Source organism: Erythrolamprus reginae, chromosome 2 (assembly GCF_031021105.1).
Source record: "Erythrolamprus reginae isolate rEryReg1 chromosome 2, rEryReg1.hap1, whole genome shotgun sequence".
Taxonomy (NCBI): domain Eukaryota; kingdom Metazoa; phylum Chordata; class Lepidosauria; order Squamata; family Dipsadidae; genus Erythrolamprus; species Erythrolamprus reginae.
Window position 1 is genome coordinate 302,886,443 of NC_091951.1, and position 16,588 is coordinate 302,903,030.

At 35.4% G+C, this 16,588-nt stretch overlaps 1 protein-coding gene across 3 annotated transcripts in view; it reads left to right on the top strand.

The window, feature by feature from the left end:
• CHD1 (chromodomain helicase DNA binding protein 1) overlaps nucleotides 1–16,588 on the top strand; it is a 74,337-nt gene that overhangs the window by 52,974 nt on the left and 4,775 nt on the right. For all 3 annotated transcript variants that reach the window (XM_070742981.1, XM_070742983.1, XM_070742982.1), the window contains exons 20-32: nucleotides 1–149; nucleotides 1,557–1,653; nucleotides 1,739–1,834; nucleotides 4,452–4,628; nucleotides 4,745–4,905; nucleotides 5,696–5,737; nucleotides 6,239–6,366; nucleotides 8,646–8,784; nucleotides 9,170–9,320; nucleotides 11,403–11,525; nucleotides 11,822–11,953; nucleotides 13,226–13,480; nucleotides 15,251–15,391. In XM_070742981.1, the coding sequence (XP_070599082.1) occupies nucleotides 1–149; nucleotides 1,557–1,653; nucleotides 1,739–1,834; nucleotides 4,452–4,628; nucleotides 4,745–4,905; nucleotides 5,696–5,737; nucleotides 6,239–6,366; nucleotides 8,646–8,784; nucleotides 9,170–9,320; nucleotides 11,403–11,525; nucleotides 11,822–11,953; nucleotides 13,226–13,480; nucleotides 15,251–15,391 (1,791 nt within the window). The remainder of the gene's footprint in view (nucleotides 150–1,556; nucleotides 1,654–1,738; nucleotides 1,835–4,451; nucleotides 4,629–4,744; nucleotides 4,906–5,695; nucleotides 5,738–6,238; nucleotides 6,367–8,645; nucleotides 8,785–9,169; nucleotides 9,321–11,402; nucleotides 11,526–11,821; nucleotides 11,954–13,225; nucleotides 13,481–15,250; nucleotides 15,392–16,588) is intronic.

Here is a 16,588-nt window from a genome sequence, read left to right on the forward strand (position 1 = left end):
GTTAACATCTATCGTTTAGTGACCAAAGGATCAGTAGAGGAAGAAATTTTGGAGAGAGCCAAGAAGAAAATGGTACTAGATCATCTAGTCATTCAGAGAATGGACACTACAGGAAAAACCGTACTACATACAGGTTCTGCACCCTCTAGGTGGGTGGGTGTATGTGTGTGTCTGTGTTCTAGACTTCCCAAAAGTATAAAAGTAATATATTAATTCGTGAGGTTTAGTTCTTTTGACAAGTATACATACATACATACATATATATTACTGAGAATTGGGTTCACAATCTCTAGTGATCACCGAAAAGGAAGGGCAAGACTTCCTTTTACAGACAAAAGCTGGGAAAGACTGCAGGCCCAGAAAAGATAACTTCTTGCTTAAAAGTATCTCCTGACCAATTGGCCCCCATCTTCACCCAAATCTTCAATAAATCTTTAGAGGTGTGCTCTTTTCCTTCTTGCTTCAAATGTTATACTATCATCCCGTTACCGGAAAAAAATATCATTAAGGAACTTAACAACTTAACTTCTGCATGATCTGAAGTTTCTGAACACTTTTCAAAGGTAGCCCCATGTAGAGAGCGTTACAGTAGTCGAGCCTTGAGGGGATGACGGCATGAGTGACTGAGCAGTGACTCCCGGTCCAAATAGGAACGCAACTGGTGCACCAGGCGAATCTGGGCAAGCGCCCCCCTCGCAACAGCTAAAAGATGTTTCTCTAATGTGAGCTGTGGATCGAGGAGAAATGGTGGTAGACTTTAAAAGAAACCTGCCCATACTTCCACCTCTTACAATAGTAAACAACATAGTATATCAGTAGTAGAAACCTTCAAATTTCTGGGGTTCTACTATATCACAAGATCTAAAATGGACACCTAACATCAAAAAGTCATCAAAAAAAGCACTACAAAGAACTTTCCTTCTGCACCAACTCAGAAAGCTTAAACTTCCCAAAGAGTTGCTGATACAGTTCTAGAGAGGAATTATTGTCTGTCATCTACACCTCTATAATGGTCTGGATTGATTCTGCAACTCAACAAGATAGACACAGACTTCAGAGGATAATCAGAACTGCAGAAAAAAACAATTCTCATGATTCCCATCACCCATCTCTTCCCACTAATGACTAACTTTGTTGCTTGTATTCTTACAATTTATATTGACTGGTTCCTAATATGATTGCTGATTTGTACCCGGACTATCATTACATGTTGTACCTTATGACTCTTGACAACCATGTCTTTTATGTACGTGAGAGCATATGCACCAAGACAACTTCCTTGTTTGTCTAATCACACTTGGCCAGTACAAATTCTATTCTATTCTTTAAATCCACAATGGCCCCCCAGATTGCTGCCCTATGCAGAACTAAGGATGAAATATTCAGAGAGCCAAGGAGCCCATATTATAAGAACCATTCAATTTGGTCAGAATTGAGCCTTAACCTGTTCCTTATCCAGACTTGCACACTCTCCAGGTAACAGGATACAGCATCAACAATATCATGAATGGCCCGGGCTGAAATATATCCTTAAAACTATTGTTCTTCATTTTCAGCTCTGCTCCTTTTAACAAAGAGGAATTGTCAGCTATTCTAAAGTTTGGTGCTGAGGAACTTTTCAAAGAACCAGAAGGGGAAGAACAGGAACCACAGGTACAAGCAAATTAACTTCCTGGCATTTTATTTATCTGTAATGCAAAATAAAATTCAGCTGTATAATTTTATTTCATGTTCTTAGGAAATGGACATAGATGAAATATTGAAGAGAGCTGAAACACGGGAAAATGAAACTGGACCATTAAGTGTTGGTGATGAATTGCTCTCTCAGTTTAAGGTATTAACATGGATGTTTAATTGTAAATAAGTATTTCTAAATTTGATGTTATTAATTTTATTTATTTATTTTTGTTTTGTCAAGCATGTATTAGATAATATATATAAGTATAAACATGATTTGAATACATGAAATGAATATAAAAAAAGGGAACATTAGGACAGAGACGGTAGGCACACTGGTGCACTTATGCATGCACCAGATCTCTTAGGAGTGAGGTGAGGCCAATAGTAGACAATGTAAGATTAAAATTTGGGGGATAAAACCACAATCAGGTAGTGCATTCCAGGTATTGACCACTCTGTTGCTAAAACTGTATTTTCTGCAATCGAGCTTAGAGCGGTTCACTTTAAGTTTATATCTGACAGGAAGGACATTGTAGCAGATAATTTTATGAACTATGCTTAAGTCATACCGAAGGCAGCATAGTTATAGGTTATCTAAGCCCAGAATTTCCAGTCTGGTGGCATAAAGTATTCTGTTGCAAGCAGAGGAGTGGAGGACTCTTCTTGTGAAATATTTCAGGACTCTCTCAATTGTATTAATGTCCAATATGCAGGGCAGTTTCCAGACAAGTGAGTTGTATTCGAGGATTGATCTGGTAAATGTTTTCTATGCTTTGGTTAGTGGTGTAATATTTTTGGAGAAGAAGCTACATAAGATTAGGTTTAAAACTCTTAGTGCCATTTTGGTGGTGTTGTTACAGTAGACTTTGGCACTTAGGTTATTAGTTATGAGTACTCCAAGGTCCTTGACAGAGTGAGGGTCACATCCATTCAGCTTGCATTTTGTGTTCTGATTTTTTTTGCTAATGTATAAGACAAGAACATTTGTTGGTTGAGAATTGGAGTTGCCAATTGTTTGACCATTCAGACACAAAATCAAGGTCTTTTTGAAGGGTAGCAGCATTGTCAATGATGTTAAATAGTTTTACATCATTGGCGAAGACAACAGAGTTGCTTATAACATGATCTCAAAGGTCATTTATGTAAAGTATAAAGAGTGTTAGTCAGGGGTGAGGCTCAGCAGGTTCGGACAGGTTCTGGAGAACTGGTAGCAGAAATTTTTGGTAGTTCAGAGAACTGGCATATACCATCTCTGGCTGGCCCCAGAAAGTCACATCAATTTTAAAGATCTGTAAAAGTATAATCTGGAATGTCCTGTTTTAGTATTAAGTATCAGTATTAAGATAAGGCAGCTGAGTTAAACCCTGACTTAGTTATGTTTGGAGTAGTTATATTTAAATAATTGGGAGGAGTAAGTGTGATTACATTTAAGAAAACTTTCTGGGATTAATATACTGCCATAATGTACATTTCTCCAATTATTTGCTATTTCTATGGGTCAGGCACACATGCATAGAAATGTACATGAATGAATCCTGTATTGAGCAGGGGGTTGGACCCGATGACTCTTCCAATTCTATGATTCTACATTGTTGCAGAAATGCGAACAGTGTATATCTGTGCTGTTTACTGTTTGGCAAATCGCTAGGAGGCAGAGGCGTTTTTTCCTAGTTTTTCCTCCCCCCCCCCCCCCCAAATTAAGGTGCGTCTTATACTCCAGTGCATCTTACACTCTGAAAAATACAGTACATTCCTACATTTATTTCTACATAAGCATACATAGAGCTCTAGTTTAAATTAGTTTAGCCTTTATTTCCATTACATCAGAGCTTTTAATGCAGTGGAATAGAAATAATTGAGGTATGCTTGGTCAAATGTACAATTATTACAATTAAGTGAATTGGTTTCTTTTCATTATTTTATTGGCTTGGGCTTTGTACAATACAGATACAATTCTGTGTTCTTACAATTACACTGGCACTGAAAAAAGGTTTATAACCTCTCCTTGAACTTATGATCATGTCATTGTGAGTCTGGTATGCATTTACAATGGTCACATGATCACTATTTACAACCTTCACATCTGGCTTCCAGCAAGCAAAATCAGTGGGGAAGCTAGCAGGAAGTTACAACCCGAAGTCATGTGATGCTATGCTTAACAACCATGGGTTGTTATTCTGCACTTAATGACAGCACAGAACTGATGTCAGAAATGGGGTGTGGTCACATATTTCACTTTATTACATTGTTATCTAGTAAAACTAGGTAACTGCTGATCCCAATTGTAGTTGGTAAGTGAGGATATCTATACTAGTCATATAAACATTTTCATTCATTAGAGCTGTCAATCTAAATTGACATGAAAAATCCAGATTTTTTCTCTGCTCCATAGTTAGTCAAATATATATAAATAATCTGTTTTATATAGTTCCTAAAGCTTTATAGATTTTGAAGTTATATGGAACCAGCAATAAAAGAAAAGATATTTCTCCCTTTTCTGTTCTTCCAATTCTTCCTTAATTTACAAATGAAGATATTTGACCATCGGGGCAAAAGAAAAAAAACACAGGAGAATTAGATTAACTTTGATGATGAGTTACTTGTGTTCTTGCTAATTTTAGTTTTGGGGATTTGGAACAAAAGCATTGATTTGTCATCTATAAAGATCTAGATAATATTTAAGAGTTTGATAATTTATATATTTTGTGACAATATATACACTGTATAATGTATGCATTTGTATTGTGTCTGATAAAATAATATTTTTACAGGTGGCCAACTTTTCCAATATGGATGAAGATGATATTGAATTGGACCCTGAACAAAATTCAAGAAATTGGGAAGAAATAATTCCAGAAGTTCAAAGACGAAGATTAGAAGAAGAAGAAAGACAAAAGGAATTGGAAGAGATTTATCTGCTTCCAAGAATGAGAAACTGTGCAAAACAAGTAAGCTTGACCTTTGAAAAGACCTCTTCGTTGTCTTTTGTTTTAGAACAATTATTTATTTGAAATGCTAAATGTTAAGATTGAATTTGAGCACTTCTGACCTTTTTTTTTAATAGATAAGTTTTAATGGAAATGAAGGAAGACGTTGTAGAAACAGAAGATATTCTGGATCTGACAGTGACTCTGTCTCAGACAGAAAACGACCAAAAAAACGTGGAAGACCACGGACCATTCCTCGGGAAAACATTAAAGGATTTAGTGATGCAGAGATTCGGAGGTAAGGAACACATTATCATAATGGATATTATCCTAATATATTTCAATTTAGAAAGTAAAAATGGTCCCATAGCAAAGTGTGTGTATTTATTTATTTATTTATTTATTTATTTATTTATTTATTTATTTATTTATTTATTTATTTATTTATTTATTTATTTATTGTTAGATTTGTATGCTGCCCCTCTCCGTAGACTTGGGGCGGCTAACAACAATAATAAAACAGCATATGACAAATCTAATATTTAAAATAATTAAAAAACCCTTATTCAAAACCAGACATACACACAAACATACCATGCATAAATTGTATAGGCCTAGGGGGAAAAGAATATCTCAATTTTATTTTATATATATATATGTCAAAATGATATTTTTTTTCATTTGTGGATGTGAAAAATTCTGATATATTAAAATAGGTTTTTATTATTGCAAGTTTAAAAAGGTATACTTGAATACTTCTATAAATTCAAATAGCAGTAGAAATTAATTAGATTTGGGTTATAGTTTAAGTAAATATCTAACATTCTTCAAATTGATTAATCAAGAAATGATCACATATACCTTGTTAATTTGTACTGTTATACAATTCAAGTAATATAAAGTAACTGATTGTTTTATGTATGAACATCAGTTTTTCTAAAGCCTTTCTAGGCTCTTTCTGTGAGACAATCATTTCTAACTTGTCATTATTCACTAAAATTGATAAATGTTTTTATTTTCTCTGCTTATAGTGGTTTATTTTAAAACAAGAATAATTTTCCACTTAATTTATCAAACTTTTTTCTTAGGTTTATCAAGAGTTACAAGAAATTTGGAGGGCCTCTAGAAAGGTAAATAACTAATAAGAGGAATTTCTCTTTTAATTATCCATAGTGAAGTATTCCAATGCTACTTTAAAAGACAAACAAAAGCAAAATATATACAGTTCTGTGCATGGAAACCATAATTCTAGTAGCATTTACTTACTCCCGCAACAAGGATTTTTCTATTTTAAATTCAGTAAATAGAATTGTTTAGATTATAAAAAAATAATAAGGGGGAAGGGCAAATTAAAAAACTTGAGATTTAAAAGCTTATAAAAAATGTTACCATCTCTCACACAAAATATAGAGATATTTTTCCTCTTTTTCTTCTTTAATGAAAATATTTAGAAATAAGGAAAAAATGTGTCAAATGAATTACTGAAAATGTCAATTATGGATTGATTGTGTCTTTCCTTCCTTATTAAGAACTTTATTTAAATGTTTAGCATTAATAGTTTTCTAGCTTTCTTTATGGTGTAAAATGATTGATACTATTGAAACCGGAATTGTAATGTTAACCTGTTGCAGATTAGATGCCATAGCTAGAGATGCTGAATTAGTGGATAAATCTGAGATAGATCTCCGGCGGCTTGGAGACCTTGTACATAATGGATGTTTCAAAGCTTTGAAAGACTCATCTGGACAAGAAAGAGCAGGTACAGAGTACTTAACAATACTATGTTATTGTTATGTGGTATGTAGTATAACTATGTGGTATGAACCCAAGCAAAGAGTTCAGATTATACCTTTTAGCTCCATAAAAAAAATCATAACATTTTTGGTTGTGCCCTTGAGTTTATGAACATTGTGGCTGATAGCAGTTTCTTGTTTCTTAATGTGTTTTCTGTTCCTCCTGTTTCTAGATATATCCAGTATATCATGTTAGTTACCTTAGAACATTACTGGCAACAATTACAAAAATTAAAAAGTGAAAAAAATGGGGGGGGAAAGTGAAAAAAATTTGTAAAGTGAATAGGAGACATTATTTTCAGTAACTTCCATTTCTTTGCCCATTTTGACTAATGCTAAATATGCCCATTGATGTATTTCACCAATGCTATCTTAACTATTCTTATATATTGGGCTAATTTTGCATTGTGTAAAACTTTACTGTTTTAAGAACCTAAGAATGGATCTGCCTCTATTAAACTCGAAGAACTAGAAAAATAATGTCATACAGGTAGTTAACAAGTTAAAAATTGAAATCAAAATTTCAGTCACTAAGCAATATGGTCATAAAGTGTGACTTTCTTTGACTTCAGGTTTCCCACAGCTGCCTATTTTTCATCATTTATGCCATTTTGGCTTTCTTGCAGCTGCCTTTCAGGGCTGCGGGGTCCAATGGCTGTTTGCCATGCTGCAGCTTGGGCTTGTGCAGTGCTTCTCTGCCTGCAAGAAGTCCCTGAGCTGCAACATGCAGCCACCCCAGCTCAGTGAAACCTCAGCACCCATGGCATGAAAGCCATAGCTACTCCAGAAAAACCCAGGTATCCTCACCAACCTGTACTACAAGGCTTCTGCCACCCAGTGTTCCACTGACTTTTGCTATGTTCTTGTTCCTGCTGCTGCTGAGTTGTGGCCCTTTGCCTGCATGAGATCTTCCCCAGGTCTTGTGAGCAAACTACAGTGGTACCTCTACCTATTCGGGTTCTAGATTTTTTTGCCTCTTCTCAAGAACCATTTTCCACTTACAAACCTGAGTCTCCAAAACTGTAACCGGAAAAGGCAGGGAGAAGCCTCCGTAGGGGCCTCTCTAGGAATCTCCTGGGAGGAAACGGCCTCCACCCTCCCTTAGTTTCCCCAATTACACACATTGTTTGCCTTTACATTGATTCGTATGGGAAAAATTTCTTCTTACAAATTAAGTTCGTAAGTAGAGGTACCACTGTGCTTGCTACCTCAAAGAGAAGGCCATGTAGAGTCAATAGCTGCCTTTTGAAGGACCAGTGTGGGCACATTCGTTCAGCATCAGGAACAAGAAGACAGCAGAGGTCAGCTGGGTGTTGAGAGCAGGGAACCAAAAGGACAGAGATGATGAGGTATGTGACTTGAGGTGGGGTGGGGAGTTGAAGCATCTTTGCAGTCATAACTTGGGCTGGTCTGCCAGGCACCCAAATTTTGATCATGCCTGCCAGATCACTGTAATTTCAGAATTATTTGTTTTGAAACTGCAGTAAATTCAGACAGTCACTGAACAAATAGTCATCACTCAAGGACTACCTATATACTTAATATTATCAGTACAGTATTAGGTAGTACTGGGGTAGGATTTTATATAGGTTGCCCTTGATTTGTAAGAATTTGTTTAGTGACTGAAAAAAAGTGACTTTTGGCCATTTTTCACATTTATGACAATTGTAGGATCGTCATAGTCATGTGATCAAAATTCAGGCACTTGAAACTGATATGCATTTATGACAGATGCACTATCATGTGATCCCGATTTGTAGTCTTCCCATCTGGTTTCCGATAAACAGTCAATGAGAAAAACAAATTCACTTAACAACCACATAGTTCACTTAACATCTACAGTGATTTCCTTAACAACTGTGGCAAAAAAGGTAATCAAATGCGGCAAAACTTCTTTAGCAACTTCCTTAGCAACGAGTCTACGGAGAGGGGCGGCATACAAATCTAATAAATAATAATAATAACAGAAATGTTGGGTTTAATTGCCATAGGTCAAGGACTATATTCATAATTACCATTTCAGTTGTTTTACTTCATATTTTCAAAAATCAGCTTTCCTACTCAGTTTGTTTACATCTTATGCATTTTTTTTTGTTTTTGAAACAATTTTGTTTAATTGGCTCTACTCCTTTGGATGGTTTTGTATTGAACTGTAGAGCCTTTTATTCTTTTCACATTTTGGAGTGTTTATATAAAGAGAGTAAGAAAATCTAATACTTTCCCTTTGTTACATTCTAAATTTAAGGAAGCAGACTTGGAAAAGTTAAAGGCCCAACATTCCGAATATCAGGAGTACAAGTAAACGCAAAATTAGTCATCTCACATGAGGAAGAGCTGGAACCATTGCATAAATCCATTCCTTCAGATCCAGAGGAAAGGAAGAGGTTTGTATGTTCGTATTTGTTTCCTTAGGTAGAAATTCTGGCAATCATAATCATTCTGACAAGTGATTTCATTCACAAAAAGGAGTTGCTATTTTATAATGGTTGAATTATGAAGTAGCTCCTGAGCTTGTGACACAATTAAAGTAACTGGTATAATGATCAGTGTATATCACTTCACCCAAAGAACTTCATGTTAAACATTTTAATGATCCCCCCAAAAAATCACAGATCATTCATCATTTAACAGTTTTCACAGAACTGTTGATATACAGTGGAGAAACAAGTTTACAATGCTAATATTTAGTTAAACGTGTTCTTTCTCGTTTTTATTGTTTACATTCTATTCTTAGACATTATGTCTGAAGCATATTGACTTTTTATTTAGATACACCATTCCTTGCCACACTAAGGCTGCTCATTTTGATATGGATTGGGGTAAAGAAGATGATTCCAACCTTCTAATAGGCATTTATGAGTATGGATATGGGAGCTGGGAAATGATAAAAATGGACCCAGATCTCAACTTGACACACAAGGTAAGTCCTTTTTCTATTCAATCAATATAATGTTGCTTGAAATATTAAAGTTGTTCTTCAGTGAGTGTTCATAGTGACTTGTTTTGGAACTCAGCAGTGAGAGATTAACTGGTGTCATACTATTAGTTAATTCATTTGGGATTTTATATTTTAACTATTTCTATGATATCTTTAGAAAAATAAGAAAAATATTTTTGTATGGGTTTCCTTTACTTGTTTATTGCATTTTAATCAAAATATTTCAAAATCACCAAAAAGTAAATTTCCTATCTACAATAATTCCATCTATTCGATTCAGTATATATCCATAAGAGAAAGTGCCATGAATTGAATGTACATTTTGCTATATAGCAGCAGGGTAATACTATATATTACAAGAATGAATAGGAACTTAACTTTTAATTCCATATTATTTTATTTCATCTATATATGTAAGCTTTCTTGGTCATCTGCATAATTTGTTTGTTGTTCATTTTATCCTATATTTATTACTTTATAACTCAAAGTGATGAACATACATGATGTTCCTTCCTTCTATTTTGCCACAACAAAAATTGTGTCTCAGTGTTGTGTATAGCAGTATGTATTGCAGTATAGCAGTAACAGCGAACCTATGGCACACGTGCCATAGGTGGCATGTGGAGCCATATCTGCCGGCATGTGAACTATTTGCCCTAATTAATTTGCAGTGCGCATGTGCCCACCGGGCACCTGATTTTCAGCTTGTGCAGAGGCTCTGGGAAGGTGTTTTCAGTTTCTCAAGGGCTTGGGGAGGGGGGGGAGCCATTTCCGCCCTCCCCAGACTCCAAGAATGCCTCTGGAGCCTAGAAAGGGCAGAAAATAGGCCTACCAGGCCCACCCTAATTTGAGAAACATGTGATTGGGAGGGGGGATTGTGCGTGCATTCATAGGGGCAGGGCAGCACATGTGTGTGTGTGTGTGTGTGTGTGTGTCATACATGCATGTGCAGGGGGGCATTGAATTATGGGTGTGGGCATTCGCATGGGCGCAATAGTGTGCTCACATGTGCTTTTGGCACCCAAGGAAAAAAAGGTTCACTATCACTGCACTATAGAGATAGATATAGGGATGGGAGGAAATTAAATAGATCAAATATTATACTTTAATGTGAACGTTTACTGGTTAAGAGCATATTTATTTATTTATTAATTATTTATTATTTAGATTTGTATGCCGCCCCTCTCCGCAGACTCGGGGCGGCTCACAACAAAGTGAAACAATTTACAACAAATCTAAATTACAGTTTAAAAATATTTTTAAAAACCCATTTTCTAAACAAACATACATACAGACATACCATTCATAAATTGTATATGCCCGGGGGAGATGACTCAGTTCCCCCATGCCTGACGACAAAGGTGGGTCTTAAAGGAGCTTACGAAAGGCAAGGAGAGTAGGGGCAGTTCTAATCTCCGGGGGGAGTTGGTTCCAGAGGGTCGGGGCCGCCACAGAGAAGGCTCTTCCCCTGTGGCCCGCCAACTGACATTGTTTAGTTGACGGGACCCGGAGAAGGCCCACTCTGTGGGACCTAATCGGTCGCTGGGATTCGTGCGGCAGTAGGCGGTCTCGGAGATATTCTGGTCCAGTGCCATGAAGGGCTTTAGAGGTCATAACCAACACTTTGAATTGTGACCGGAAATTGATCGGCAACCAATGCAGACTGCGGAGTGTTGGTGAAACATGGGCATACCTAGGTAAGCCCATGACTGCTCTCGCAGCTGCATTCTGCACGATCTGGAGTTTCCGAACACTTTTCAAAGGTAGCCCCATGTAGAGAGCATTACAGTAGTCGAACCTCGAGGTGATGAGGGCATGAGTGACTGTGAGCAGTGAGTCCCGGTGCAGATAGGGCCGCAGCTGGTGCACCAGGCGAACCTGGGCAAACGCCCCCCATATTGTGTGCCTCCCAGAATCAATTTGGAATGGGCAGCATCAGATTTGAATGAAATAAATAAATATATAGATCTATAATATATTTTCAATTTTAGCTTTTCTGTCCCTATCAATTAGTATATTGCTATTGATAAATTCTGAAGAAAATATTTTAAATTGTGCTTTCAGATTCTACCAGATGACCCAGATAAGAAACCCCAAGCCAAGCAGTTGCAGACCCGTGCAGACTACCTCATCAAATTATTGAGTAAGGACCTTGCAAGAAAAGAAGCACAAAGACTTTCTGGAATAGTAAGTAACTTGTTGCTGCAAAAAGTAGGATGCTAAATATTCATCTTATAGAAATGTAATATATCTGTTTACATTGTTTACATTTTGAAATTATTTCTATATCTGCCCACATATAGATAGGTTAAATCAGGATGCTCCCTGAACAAATGAATTGTGCTTGTTTACTAACTAGTTCTGTGTATGGTTCTAGTTTCTAAAATTTCTAAAATGTAAAACATACATTTTTAGAAACAGTAAGACACTAAAAATAAGCCTTACTAGCTTTCTGATACTCACAATGCTTTTCTGATATTTAGGGTTCAAAGAGGAGAAAAATAAGAATGAAAAAGAGCAAGATTATAAAAGCAATAAAAATGAAAGAGGAGTTAAAGAGTGACACATCACCACCACCTTCAGATAAGTCTGATGAAGAGGAAGAAGATAGCAAGGTGAGTATATTGAAAATGTTATCTGCTAAATTTATTTAGCTTTTTATTATCAGTTTATTCAGACTTCACACTTAGAAAAATTATATCAAAATCACAGGTTCAGGTTCTAAATGAAATTTCTAAGGCGATATCTGGTGTATTTGTGTTTTAGATCCCTTGGTAAACTAGCTCCCTAATTTAAGGGAACAACTTGAATGCAGTTTGCATAAAAGTGAAATAAGATTTTTTTTCTTATACCCGTTTTATTGTATTATAAAATAGTCTCTTATTAGATGTCATTGCTAAGTGGCAGTGGAACATTGCATGTATTTAGGATATTTAATTCCTGTGGTTTTGAAAGTGCTTATGAACCTCAAATTAAAATCATATAAAATATAGATTTTAAGAAGATTTTTTTTTTATTCAAGAAAGAGCAAAGAATAGTAGGTAGGCTTTTAAAATGTCTTTTTACCTCAAAAATTAAATTAAACAGGAAACCTTAAACATTATTTAAGGTTTCCTAAGCTAAGAAATTGCAATCTCCAGTTATTTGCTTGTTTTTATTCCTTCATTACATGACCTTTTTAGGAAATTGCAAAATAAGATTGAAATTTATTTGTTTCTTAAAGTATTAAAACATATGGCTGGGATTCTGCCTGAAGAAGGGCTTATTAACATGGTCTAAAATACAGCATTCTAATAAAAATATCAAAACATAAAAAGAATGGAAGAAATAACTTAATTATAGTATAAAGATAAAAAGTAAAATGAAAAATTAGACAGACTACCAGATGTTTTTCTTTGTTTTATGTTTATTTTTATGTTAAACCTTAGGATTTTTCCTGTGATTGCTAGGTTGAAGAAAAAAATAGTATTGTTTAAACAATTGTTTAAAATTGTAAAATAAACACTTTTGCTTGAAAAGATTTTTGTTTTAATGAAATACATTAATGGGAAATAGTACAAGAAAATAGCAAAAGATAGATACTTTAAGCATTGTTTTCTTTATCACTGATTATAAATAGAAACTATTTTAAAATTTGATTTAAATAGCAAAGAATGTCCAGTCATTTTAACACTCCAAATCCAATCTGTGTTTAACTGATTAATAAGAGATACAAAAAAGTGAATAATTGACAATGGAATAAAATAGAAGAATGTGTCAGAACAAAAGACAAAATTACTAAATAATATCACAGTTTCCTGATGTTTCTGATGCATATTACTTGTGTGTTTATATGCCAATCAAATGTTTAGATTTTTTATTTCAGCAGATATGTTTATATATTATAGGATGAAATGGTTTCATTGAAAAATTCAAGTAAGATAAAAATGGAAAAAGAAAATGAAGAAAATCTTGATGGAGATATAGCTTTGAAAAAGCAGGGTGATGAAAAAAGAGAAAATAAGGAAAATAAAAAGGAACAAAAAAGAGAGAAAAAAGAAAAAGAGGACAAGAAGGAGATGAAAGAAAAAGATATGAAAGAAAAGAGGGAAAGCAAAGGAAAAGAACACAGCCACAAAGAAAAAGACATTAAAGAAGAAAAGGTAATTAAGCCCTACTAGATTGCTTGATCTCTTTTATAGACAGGGTTGTATTCTAGGACTCAGGAACCTGGCCAATCTTTTCCAGGCATTCACATGTAAGTTAGGAGCTTCACTCCAAATGTATACAGGGCAGGAATAAAATGTTCAAAATTAAATAATGCTAAATTTTGTTTTTTCTTTTTCTTGCATTAAATATTGTAGTTTACCGTATATACTCGAGTATAAGCCGAGTTTTTCAGTCCAAAAAATGGGCTGAAAAACACAACCTCGGCTTATACTCGGGTCATTGACAAAGTCACCACAAGAAGGTGCCATTGCTTGAGCCAGAGCGAGGAGGCACCAGCTTTTTTCCCCTCTCGCTTGCCGTAGGAGCTGTGGGAGGGGTGGGGCTGGTTCTTCCTCTCCCTGGCTCAAGCAAAGGAGCCAGCCATGTGCTCCAACCGAGAGGGGGGAAAAGCAATGGAAAGCCGGTGAGGTCGTGTGTGTGTGTGTGTGTGTGTGTATGCCCCCTCCCCCCCCCACCGTGAAAAAAGCCAGCTACCTCTTGCTGAAACCCGGAGGCTTTTTTTTTTTTTACTCCCTGTGTGTATTTGTCAACAGGTTTACAGTAACTATTCCTTGCTCTCTCTGCATTGCCCTTAGTTGGATTAAAAAGGCCCCCTGCTGTCAGATTCTCCTCCCCCTCCTTTGAAAGGATTTAAACTGTTTAAAAAATGGTACTTTGTGGTAGTTGCTGTCTTTGCTTGGATAGGAACTAATAAGGCAAGAGCTAGACAGGAATTCCTAAAGTGTGTTTGTGGATCTTTAAAAGTTGCCTTTTATAAAGTGAGTTTGAGAGCAAGTTTCAATTAACAAGTATGAGGGGAAGCATTTTACATATTTTAAAAATGAGTTTGATTCTTAATAGGACCTGCATATTTAGGATACAAAACCACAAGAGCTGTCTGTGTTTTGCAAGTTTTGCTTGTCTCACTAGTCTGTCTGTCTGTCTGTCTGTCTGTCTATCTATCTATCATCTACCTACCTACCTACCTACCTATCTGGTTTTCTATGCTGATAACCTCACAGCAGCTAATGCTGAAGCTCTGTTTGGATATACAGATTTATTTATTTATTTGATTGATTAATTAATTAACTGGATCTGTATGCTGCCCCTCTCCAAGGACTCAGGGTGGCTCACAGCATATATAAAAACAGAACAATAATGTAAATCCAATTAATGATGAGATGATGAGAAGGAATCCTGTTTTAAATTTACAGAGCTAGCTTACTGGTTTTCTTTAAAATAAATATTCTAAAACATGTAATCTTCTGATATTTCAATTAATGTAATTTTATTGGTTTCCATTTTTATAAGTTACCAGTAGCCACTGCATTTTCTAACCTCGGCTTATACTCGGGTCAATAAGTTTTCCCAGGGGTTGTTTTTTTTTTTTTTTTTTTTTGGCAAAACTGGTGCCTCGGCTTATACTTGGGTCGGCTTATACTCGAGTATATACGGTAGTTACAACTTTTAAAATCTGTTGGACAGCCTATGCAATGTTGAGGAGAGAACTCAAATCTGCTACTTGGGTTCTGCACCTTCATTCTATAATGTGCTTCATTGGGGGTGGGGGGATAAGGGAGGGGTCCCCTTCAATAAATAACCCTTTGATTGAAATCTAGGCAGTTCTTCAGGGTGCTTTGGAATAACAGAGCATATGTAAAATGTTGACTGTCCAATATATTTCATTGTTGGCAGCATTTTAGACTCTTGATTTTTTTTTATAGACAAATGATCATAAATCTGACAGCAAAGAGAAAATGAAAAAAAACCCTTTAGCAGACACACCTGTTCATATAACAGCAAGTGGTGAACCTGTTCCTATAACAGAAGATTCAGAAGAATTGGATCAGAAAACGTTCAGTATTGTAAGATTATCTCCAGTACTAGCAATTGCATTGTTATTTGATTGTATCACTTTGTCTTGTTGTGAATTGAGTATGTACAATTTTTTGTCAGGAAAAAAAGTCTATATAGAGTTAAATAACTAATAGATTTGGGGTTCTGGCTAAGTGTTTTATCACCGGCAACATAATATGGGAGCAAAGGAGTGTTGAGAGGTAAAATTTTCTCAACAGGCAAAATTTTGTAAAGTTTAATTGGGCTCTGACACACTATTGCTATCTCCTCAAAGTCTCCTTCTGCAAACTCACATTGCTGGCCAAGATGTTGAGTGACTATGGCAGGCTTATTTGATGAATGTATATCTTACTTTTCCAATTAAGAGTTAGCGCTTCTATTTTTTTGTACAAGAATTACATCATGAGGTGTGCTGAGCTGAGAGAGAGTGACTGGTCTAAAAGTCACCCAGTGAGCTTGATCTTCCTACTCCTGGCCTATCACCTTAACCCTTTAGATCTTCTTTTAGGAGGATATCTATTGCAGCATTGAATGTTAGATTATTCTACTGCACGTTAATTAGCTACTTGAGAGACTTTTAACTCTTTATATATTTGTTTGTGAATTATATGCTGTGTGAATTGCATACAGTTGATTTTTAACTAAAGTTCCAAAAATGCATTAAATTTACATGACTCCATATTTCTATAATTAAAAGATCCTTTGCCACATACTGCACATATTGAACATTCTCAAATTTTTGTTTGTTTTTATAAATTCTAAATAAAAGTGGACTTTGTAGATGGGTTGAGATTCTTTTTGTTTTGTTCATGGGGGAAGATAGTTTAATTTCTGATTAAGGTTGCTGGAAAGAGCAAAATTAGATGAGGAAAAGGAATCACACAAAACCATAGAAAATGGTAGAAAATCCATTGCTATTTCAAAAGAATAGAAATTGAGTTCCACTTAAGAACTAAGTTACTGATCCTGGGACACTTTCCCAGTTCAGAATGTGCCCATGAACCTGAAATAATAGGGAAAAGTTGGTGCAAGTTGCAATAGGTAACTTAGATACCTCTGAAATTTGTTTGCTTTTTCCATTTCAATAATGCCGATCTACTTGTGCATAATGTTACTTTTAAATTTTGATTATTTTAATCCGATGTTTAATATAAAATTAGTCTGTAATAGAAAGCTTTCCATATAAGAGAACAGGGGTAAGTGAA